The 10,782-nt window shown below is 40.1% G+C and overlaps 1 protein-coding gene across 2 annotated transcripts; it reads left to right on the forward strand.

The window, feature by feature from the left end:
- Positions 1–3,793: 3,793 nt before the first annotated feature.
- Positions 3,794–7,557, forward strand: LOC148019348 (uncharacterized). 2 transcript variants are annotated; one of them, XM_087660985.1, is made up of 3 exons: positions 3,794–4,023; positions 4,869–4,998; positions 5,370–7,557. In XM_087660985.1, the coding sequence occupies exons 1-3, from the start codon at positions 3,921–3,923 to the stop codon at positions 7,192–7,194; spliced, it is 2,058 nt and encodes a 685-aa protein (XP_087517111.1). In that variant the 5' UTR covers positions 3,794–3,920; the 3' UTR covers positions 7,195–7,557. The 2 variants fall into 2 exon arrangements, with proteins under 2 accessions (XP_087517111.1, XP_087517110.1); XM_087660984.1 differs by lacking the exon at positions 3,794–4,023 and adding an exon at positions 4,062–4,517.
- Positions 7,558–10,782: the final 3,225 nt, after the last annotated feature.

Genomic DNA, 10,782 nt, shown 5'->3' on the forward strand with positions numbered 1-10,782 from the left:
TGATCGCTTTTTACTGGAGGGGTGTTATTGCTACTATTTTACTAAAATTCATGCCTTGGAAGGCTATGTAGACTACCGATATCTTTAAGTTGGGTGGTCACAACAACATTGTGGAACTAGTTATGTTATGGATATCGAGTAATGGATTATGTGACGTAATTTCCAACAAAAGTAGCAACATGAGATGAATCTCAAGGGTCTAGACCATCAAAGCTCTATATAAGTATGAAGGTGACGGTGCAAGCTATCAAGATTCATGAAGATGCGTGCAAGTAAGCAAGGTTTATATATGCACTAGGTGCATGACAATATCATCAAGAATGTAGGCCATCATGAGTTCGAGTTCAAAACAATTTGATGGGTTTTACACCCTTACAAAGGACAAATCCTTGGTAGTCACATAGTTGTCATTAGTAATCACATAGTTCTCTTATAGTTTTGGTAAGAATAAGTTGCTACATGCCCAACTACATGTTCGAAACCTACATTTTCTAGTCTTTAGATGCAATCTTGTGTGTCCCTTGGAGTCTAGTCCATGTTCTCATTACACTACTTTGAACTACATAACAAATTACCCTTTGCAAAGGCATATGTTAACTTCTCAATATCCCATCTTGGTAGATGCATTGTTTTTGCAAGGTGCTTAGCTTTGAGAACTCGAGATATCGAATAAATGACCGATTTTAATAGACTTCTTGCAAACTCTTAGCACTTGAATCAAGTAGGATCTTGATTCCGTCTAATATAGAAGGATAAACTAAATTAATGATTTCCTTTACTTGTGGACGTTGTTCTTTGGGGCCCAAGATAAAGATCAAGCAATAAGAATTGTGGCATCAACTTGGGGGGTGGGGTGTGGAATCATTAAAAATGATTCATGTACCACATGAGTTCTATAGGCTATATTTTAAGAGTCCCATTTTATGGAAATTAGCATAGAAAAGGGTATCATCCAAAGGGTGTATCCACAATTGGATAGAAAAAGAGTATAGTTTATTCATGATAGAATAAAAAGTAAGGGATTCTCTAAATATGCCTAAATGAACATAGGTGATATAGATCATCTACATATTGGCAAACATTCTAAGTGTATTCTCCACTTCCAATAAAAGTTAGTGTACAACTTTGATGATTTAGGCTAGTAGTCAATTGACCAACCCAGTCATTCACATCCTGCATTCATGTCTTTACATAGAACTCCCTTACAAACAACTTAGGGTAATTTGGATATGCCCTAAAACACAAATTTCTCTTTTTATTGATGTGTCTATGTGTGCATACTTTGCTATGTTACTTAGTGACACCTTCAAAAAGAAAGTTAAAAAAACGCAACTTGAACATGTAGATTAACAACTCACACTAGTTTACAGTATGTACAACTTAACTCACATAATCACGTACACCTTTATATATTGATGGTCTTACAAACTATTAGAGGGCTACCTGAAAGTGTTTAATCCATTACCTTTGTAGTAAGGGAATTTTTATTGCATTAATTGAAATATGTATCTATATTTAAATGAATGGTATCGTTAGGGGAGATAAACATGGGTCAATTAAAAACTTGTGTGTTTCAATTGTGAGCACACACACACACCCACACACACACACACACACACATGCATGGACATGTGTGCACAAACATATAGCTCTCAGTGGCCATATGACCTAGCATAATAAGTACAATCCCAATTTATTATTATGCATAAATTTTTGGTCATGCAAAAGCCACTTTGAAAGCTTATCAAAGAGGTTTATGATTCAAATATTTTTGGTGTTCTTTTTTATGATTTCATGTGATGGATGGAACTGTGATTCTTTGAAAGGGTGAATATGCATATAATTGGTTTGCTTGTTTTATTGAATTATGATGTTGGGTGCCTTGTTCACCCATGAAATTCAACCTCTAATCTAAGATTTGCATATGTTTGCTTGATCCCAATGAATAAAGGTATCAATCTACTTCAGTTTTGAAATCAATAGAGCTTCAAAAGTGTTTCCAAAATATTTTCTTAGATAAAAGTGAATAATAACCATCCATTTTGCAAGATAAAGAGCCAACAAGCCTAAAGAGACACCATATTGATGGCATCTTCAAATTTCAAAATACACACTTCTCTAGGATGTCTAAGGCCCCAAAAGGACAAGTCCAAACATGTGAGAGCAATATTATAGTATCCATAGAGCTAAAACAATATGTATGTTGAGTTATTCTCTATATCCAATGATAAAGATGTTTAAGTACTTTCCTTAATGCTTAATTAGTATACATCTTCAAATAAATGGTTTATAACATTCTTTGTAACCATGGTTCTATTTTCAAAGGTAGAGTTGCAATTGCACTTAATATGCCATAAAGGAGGTCTCAAACCAAGGGTGACTCCATGCCTTAATTTCATTGAGATTTCATTGGAAGAGAGGACTTTGTTTTGAAGGGCCATTGAAGGATTAATGTAAAAGTATGCATGACAAGGGCCCTTTTTTTAGTGGTATATTGTATATAGGTTACAAAAAGGAAGGTTTGGATGGACCTATGAACCTTATTGGGTGCCATGAAAGGGCTTATGTGTGATTTAAAGGAGTCCTCTTTCTAAATTGAGTGGTAAATTGCCCATGTATGAAGCTAAAAATGTATGTGGATACAAAATTAAGGCATGAATGAATGTATGACCCTTAGTAGGGGCCAAAAATTTATATAGATAAAGGTTATATGGGACACTTGACACTCCCAATAGAGAGGGTGACTAGCTTGCTCCTAGGTTGGTTCTATTATGGACAAGAAGAAAGAGAGTTGGCAACAACTTCCTTGCTCAATAGGGATAACCAATTGAAATTCTTTAACCCACTCCAGGAAACTTTTGCTCAAGTATGCACTAAGAAAGGACAAATGGAAAAGGAAGATTCCCTTTGGATGCCTAATTAGCAATCGAAAAACAAGAATTATTAGGTCTTGGAAGACTATCGTGCCTTGGAGGCATATCAATCCCTTCTTATAGAGGAATCATTTTCATAATTTCTCCTAAAATAACTTGGACAAAGTTTGGTAGACTTGTCTCGACAATGCATTGTTTGTGGCATAGCCAAAGAAGAGGTATCCCATCTCTTTTGGGAATGCAAACTTAGAGACCATGGGAAGTATAATAAGGAAACTCGAAGACTTTGGCCTCTCCCTAGAGTGGTCACCTTGAGAATGATTTGGCCCTTAGAAACAACTTGGTCCATGGCAAAGCCACTAGGGCTAAGACCATCTTTGAGGAGGTTGATGGAGGCAAGAATGAGCTAACTCCCCCTTTTGGGAAAGTTTAGGACCGAGAGATTAAACTTTAAAATAGCTTATAAGAAGCTCAAATAGCTTGCCTTTTTTAAACAAGGTAAAAATTAAGAGACCCTTTTGGTTACTCAATTCTAAATACATGGACAAATGTTTTGTTGATTAAACATTTATAGCTTTGAAAATAGACCAAACTTGTACTAAAAGCCTTCAAAAGTAGCTCATAGGGAAATGTTTGGGCTAAAACCTTTAATTTTTGGGACATGTAGAGCTATTGTTCGAGATGTTAACCCCAAGAAAAGTAGCTTGACATTCCTAATAACCACTGAAAAGTATCCATTTGGCTAGAATTAGCGCCTAAGTCACTCATTTTTTCCATGTCTAGAAACCTCCGAGAACAATGCATATGCATTGTACATCTATGGTGTTGTAGATAAATTAATACATCGACTTTCGCATTAAAACTTTAGAAACCAATGAAGGGTCCTTGTATAAGGTTGGAATGTATGGAGGACCCTAAGGTTACCAAAGTCACAAGGCTTTAGAGAATGGACATTGGGAGCCTTATTAGCAACGTCTAGTTCATAACAGCTCATGGAGTGACCACTACCAGCGCTTGCATCCACTGAGAATAATTATAGGTGCTGGCATGAGCTCAGCAGCCCTCAGCTATAGCTGCAGCAGCTGGTGGTTGTACAGTATGTGTACATCTCGATCTTTTTCAGTAACTCTTCACCGATGCAGGGATTATCGTACGTCTGATCCATGAGAGCTTGTGCAATTCAATTCAATTCATTTATAGTGTGACGATCAGCTCAATATTGTCTTTGCAGTCAGCTGATGGCTCATTAATTATTGGCTATGATGTTGCATTAAGCGGTACATTAAGTACAAAATATCAGTACGATCTTGTCTGATTAAGTAGCTGCAGTAACGCTGCACCTGCGCGAGGCTCACTACTTTCCTTTCTTATGACGTGGTGCCTGACTGATGATCATTGACATCTCTTATTATCACTCGCAGTCTCTCTCTCTCTCTCTCTCTCTCTCTCTCTCTCTCTGCCCATATTGTGTTCAGCCTGCAGCTGATCATCACTAGTGGTCCTTGTTATATATGGGTCGCCATTCTTGCTGCCATAAGCAAAAGCTGAAGAAGGGCTTGTGGTCGCCCGAGGAGGACGAGAAGCTCGTCCGTTTCATCACCACTCATGGCCATGGCTGCTGGAGCTCCGTACCCAAGCTAGCAGGTTGCATATGCTTATAGTTATCAAGGCTCATGCAGAATACTCTTGATTAGTAAATCCTTCATTTCTCACCACTCTAATCACAGTTCGTTATAAGGGTTAATGTCAATTACACTTCTGCTGATCAAGGTATAATAATGTTCAGGGCATGTCTTATAAGTAATTTTAATCGGCCTGGGACTACCGTTCTGGAGACTGATCAATAATCAGGGAACTAACTTTGGATTAGTTCTGCCTGAACCTATCATGATGAGCATTTAATTTCAATTTGTTCTGCATTAGGAACAATATTTTACAGTCATGCTACATGAATGCCTTCTAATAGTTTCACCAAATTGTGTTTCATGCAATCAGGCCTGGAGAGATGTGGGAAGAGTTGCCGACTACGGTGGATAAATTACTTGAGGCCCGATTTGAAGCGTGGAATGTTTTCAGCTGAGGAGGAGGAGCTCATCATCAATCTTCATGCTAGTCTGGGTAACAGGTGATAGTGATCACAGCTGTTTGAACTAACCAAAAGTTTTATCAGTTCAGTATATCACATACACCTACTCCTACTGATAGGGTGCGGATACAGACTGTGTTTCTCAGCTAGCCCACCTAAATCATGTACTATCACTTTAGAAGGGTCATACACCTACCCCTATTTCGCAGATTGTCATGAATACAGAAAACTTATTATAACACACCGCAAATGTGCCTATCCTGAAGGTTGTAAATGAATGAATTGTCTCATCTACATACAGATCATTATCTTGTATTTTCAGAATAGCATACCCCCGACGTGCCTATCCTAAAGTTTGTCAATGGAGGGTTCATTTTATCCACACACTGATCATTTATATTTTGTTTCAGATGGTCTCAAATTGCTGTTCAGCTACCGGGGCGGACAGACAATGAGATCAAGAATTTTTGGAACTCCTGCATCAAGAAGAAGCTGAGGCGGATGGGCCTGGACCCTGAAACTCACAGACCTTTAGCTGTATCAGATCATCATTGCCCGAATAACAACAACAATCCTGACATCGGTACTAATTCTAATTTGTTAGCAGCAGCAGGAAGCCCATCAATGCAGGGTTTGTTGACAGATACTTATAATAACTGCAACACAGTTAGTACTGCTGATCATCATGATCTGCCAGGAGCCAGCAACAGTGCAGAATCATTTACACAATTCTACCAAATAGAGAGGGGGAATAGAATGATCGGCAATAATTTCTTAGCTACTGCAGATCAATATGGTGCAAGCCAGCCTTTGATGACAAATGCAGCTGACAGTGTCAATGACAATTATGACAAGAGCAACATTTGTATGCTTCCAGTGAACAGAGTACAGCAAAATGGCTCCATTAATGCTCATGACAGTATATCACAATCCTTGGGCTCAACTGATCATGATGATTATAATAACAGCCGCCGCCATAAAGATTTCTGCACCAATCATGATGAGCTCACTAGGCCTCTAATCCCTGACGATGGCCTTAATGTAGCCGGCCGCGTGAATGCAGGTGCAGTAATGCAGCAGTCCATCAGCAGCGCTGCGGTCAATCAATCGGATCATCACACTCAGCTGTTACTGTCCTCGCGAGTTACCGATCGTCGGTTTCATGTTAATCCAGCAAATCAACCGACCATGACAGCCGATATTCTAGAGCTTCAATATGGCAATTTGGAACAGCTCACTGCCGGTGGCAGCTGCAGTGTCAGTGCAGCAAATGTTATTAATGCAGTCAGCTTGCCCAATCGTTGTGAGACAGGCACCAATGTTAATTCTGGCTGTTACAATCACAATAACAACATCATGGCGCGTCTTAATCTCTGCCATGGGTACAGACATGATCTCGATGATCATCATCTTAACAAGTACAAGGATATCATAGCTGGCGGAGCAGCGACGTCAGGAGATCACAAGGCGCTGATGATGTATATAAACTCGTCATCATCATCATCCGTATCCGCATGCGCTCAAATTAGCAGCCCCATTAATCATATGAATACTCCTATTAATTCATCTCTGCTCCGCAGTCGATCAGCTGTACTAAGCCGGCCAGCATCAATTAGCAGCTCATTGAACCACCATGAGTATGAGTATAATGCTGAACATCCTCACGGTGATCCATTGACTTACACCAGATGCCGTGGTCCGGCTGCCCCCGATAATGTGAGTGCAGATGAAGCTGCCAGCGGTAATGACGTCACTCCTGCACCTGCGGAAGATCAATGGTGCAGATCGTCATCGTCCCCGTCGTCATCTAATTCTTCTTCGGTCGCGCGGGATCAGGCTACTTATACTATGGATAGATTGCTGCTAACCCAGATCAACACTTATAATCATCGCCATCATCAACTCCAACATGCAGGTGTATTAGCAGCACAGCGACCGGATATTCAAGTGTCTTCTGATCAGGATAGCGCTGCAATTATAATGCATCAGCCGATAATTGAGCCAGCTGCTTCCATGATAACTGACCGATCATACAACATTGCAGATCACTCTGCAGCAAATAGATTGACTAATTCTAGCAATAATAACATGATCTCATTCATTGATGATGCCGATGATGATGATGATATTGACGCTGACGGTGATGATAATCCTGGAGCAGATGCACTTATTAATCATCCTCAAATACAATATATGGGGAATATGAATTCCCTGGCACCTTCGTACTGCTGCTAATGACAGTATATATAATTAATCGGCATTGTTTTAGCTAATGCTTTGCTGCAAGTTGTGGTAGCAATCTTGATTATCCACATCATAGCTAGCTAGCTTAATGTATCCTACCTTTGCGTCATGCATAAGTACATATCCTCACATACGTTTTGCCCACCCTCACTCACATGATAAGCATGGGCCTCCATATACCTCATCAATATTCCTGCCTGACCAATTCAATATTGTCTAGCTTAATTAGCCAATAAAGACCCAATTAATGTAAATCTCCATACGATATTCTTCACTACATGAGTTTAGTTTGTGATCCACCGATCCATTTTCATTAATGAGTTGTAAGTTAACCCTTCTTTTTTTTGTGAAAAAGGCCAATGGGATTGTAGCTCAAGTGGTTTGAGTGTGTAGCTGGTTTTTGTTCCTTTTTTCTACAATAGTATCAATTTCATGCTTTAATTAAAGTTTGCCCCCAATTTAACTATGACAGTTGTTTGGTTAATGGACATGTACTTGAAGGTAAATGTGTTTAAGATACCAAAGAACTAGTGAAGCACCCCAAATTGCTATATATTCATCAGCTCTTAATGCTATATCATCTTGTAATTATGTTATTACCTATAATTTCGACTAGTAAGCCTTCCACATTATGCATAAGATGTTTCAACAAGTGAAGATACCAATCACAAGGAAAAGGGGCTCTAGACATAGGTAGAGACACATGTTTTGACTTACATGGTAAAAAACACAAGTACATCTATTGGTGTGCCAGTATGCACGTGTATTGATCTATGTCTATCAACATGCTGATAGATGCAAATATAGACATAGAGATAGACACACAATTTTTTAGTTTTTTTTGAAAAAATTTAGGAAGCGTTTTAAGCTACGTGAATTCTACAACCAATAGCTTACTAGTTCTTTTTAAATCATGAATATATACATGTCAAGAATTATTACAAGTACATCACAATGAATTGAATCAACATACAAACTAGCATAACACACATGACATGATATTCAACAAGACATAGTTAGGCAAATGTACAACTCCAACATGATAAAAGAGAATATTCACGTGATAATTTAACCACAATTTAACAATATAACAATGAGGTTTGATAAGCTCATATTCATTTTCTACACCTATTTCTACCCTTGGTCTCCATCCATGTGTATGGCTCTTTCTCAAATAATTAACATCACAAATGATATAAAACTAACACCTTCCTAATCAATTTTAGATACAAAATGACTTTTTCCATTGGGGATGTGAAACGTGGGTTTGAACCTTACACATTCACAGTACTCAACCCACACTCAAACAACTAGGCTATGAGTCCATTGACTGACCTTCCTAATTAAATTTGAGGATACACTTCAATACAAAGACATAGTAGATGTGCATTCTAACACACTTTCATGGAAGCATTTATATATGCATCTATAAGCAAGCCACTACAAGCACTACACGGGATGAGGGGAATATCGATGTACTTAAGATTGAAAATGCATGTGAGTTTGTTTCTAATTGTAAGAGAGGGGGATTTAATAATGGGGAAATACTAGCTACACTGGCGGGTATATAAGGTGTTAGGGACTTGACTTTTGCACCACACTACAACAGAAACGAGGCATAGACGGGCATGTTAGACGCGCAAAGTCGGGCGCGTCTATCACAGCGTCTATAGGCGCATCTAAATGTGCTAAATAGACGCGATTTTTGCGTCTATATATCCACGCAAATAGACGCGCTTATACACGTAAAAATAGATGCACACGTCAAAATTCAAATCATACTTAAATCATTTCTTTTCAAACTACGCCTTTCCTTTCCTACGTTTTTTGCGATTCTGAAGCTTGAGTTTAGCCGACATGCAGTCTCTTCATGCCTCACCTAGTCTTTTCATGCCTCACCTCCTCATGACTCACCTCTTCTTTCATTTCAAACACACAAGAAGGGAAAAAGGAAAGCTAAGGAGAGGAAGAAAGAGAGAACAAGAGAGAGGAGAACAAGAAGAAGCAGCAAGCAAGGAAGCAAGCATCAAGGGAGGGTAAGTTACCAAGAAGAGGAAGAAGGAGAAGGAAGAAGCGCTACCACCCGCCACACCAAACACCCAAGGTGAGTCTCTCTCTCTCTCTCTCTCTCTCTCTCTCTCTCTCTCTCTCTCTCTCTCTCTCTCTCTCTCTCTCTTTCTATCTTCCTCTCTCTGCTCTGTCTGTGTATTTAGGATTTGTGATTTCATTATGTATTGCATTTTGTAAATCAATAATGGCGGTCATTTGTTAAAATCATCCGACCAAGCGCGTCTGATAGCACGTCTACATCCCAGTGTAGACGCAGATATAGACGCGGAAAACGTTTCTCTGAGGGCGCGTCTTTGAGCGTGTGTGCTCTACAGTGTACACGCAAGGATACACGCGCTGACAGATGCCCACAGAGACACAACTATAGACGCGCACAGAGACGCAGGTATAGACGCGCACAGAGACGCAGGTATAGACGCTGTATGTAATATGTTTTATCTACACAGGGTAATATGATTTTTTTTGTGTAGATGTGGAATCCTGGATCCTCCAGCACCCCATTCAACAAGGAGCAATTCATGGGGGAGATGACCAATTATCTTGGTCGCCCTCCCACCTGCAGATGAGGTTTTCAGTGTGATGTCTGGGACACCTATCATATCTTTGCCTACACAGGGATCAGCTGAGGTACATGGATCAGCCGAAGCACATACATCTGCAGAGGCACGTGTATCGAGTGAGGTAGAGGGTAGTGCACGTCGAGGGAGGAGGGAGAGTGGTGCGGGAGGACGAGGAGGTCGAGGGCTTTGTGGGGGTTGCCTAGGTGGTGGCTCTCGATCACCCTCACCGGAAAATGAGAGAGGTGAGCCTCCACAAATGTACTACTCTATCACTGATGTTGGTGGTATCTTGCATGACTTCGAGGGTAGGGAAGTGATAGCCTACTTGAGGAGTGTCGTGCATGCCACATACAAAGATTGCATGATTCCCTTCAAGCACCAAAAAAATGGTTTGTGGCAAGAGGTGCTGTGGGCAGTACATAAAAGGTACCCTAATCCCGAGAATTCACGATTCTCAGATGATTGGGGACGGTCGAAGGTGAGAGACGCGCTTCATAATAAGAGGTCTCACCTTATGACGCGCGCCAAGGAGTCATTGCAGAGACAAGAGCAGGGGCGCCCTAGATATGGCCAACCACCCAATTGCCACCGCAAGGAGTGGAAAGAGGCTAAGAAGAGAGCAACGGAGAAAATGACAAGTCGCCAGCATGCAGAAGCACGACGTATCCAGATGGCAACCATGGGATCGTCGCATTATGGATCGGGTGGCAGGGAGTCATGGGAGGCTGAGTTTGTAAGTATTATTTGATTTCTTTTTTTAAATTAAATTTTGTAATTTGTTTCACTTCATTATGTAGTGTGTTTTAATACGTTGTATGTTCAAATTGTTTTGTAGTTCCATATCGTTGGTAGGATGCCTACTCCTAGAGAGGTAGGCTACCATCGAGGTCATAACCGGGCATCCACTTGGCAGCATTTCTACGAGGAGGGACTCATCACGGAGGAGTAA

Source organism: Lygodium microphyllum, chromosome 20, assembly GCF_053477565.2.
Source record: "Lygodium microphyllum isolate KBCC chromosome 20, Lygodium_microphyllum_v1.1.10, whole genome shotgun sequence".
Classification (NCBI taxonomy): domain Eukaryota; kingdom Viridiplantae; phylum Streptophyta; class Polypodiopsida; order Schizaeales; family Lygodiaceae; genus Lygodium; species Lygodium microphyllum.

What these genes read in the sequence shown, in the direction of transcription:
- LOC148019348 (XM_087660984.1), top strand. Translation starts at nt 4,385, where the DNA reads ATGGGTCGCCATTCTTGCTGCCATAAGCAAAAGCTGAAGAAGGGCTTG. An exon ending in CTCCGTACCCAAGCTAGCAG is followed by an intron (nt 4,518 to 4,868) that starts GTTGCATATGCT and finishes TCATGCAATCAG; the next exon opens with GCCTGGAGAGATGTGGGAAG. An exon ending in CATGCTAGTCTGGGTAACAG is followed by an intron (nt 4,999 to 5,369) that starts GTGATAGTGATC and finishes ATTTTGTTTCAG; the next exon opens with ATGGTCTCAAATTGCTGTTC.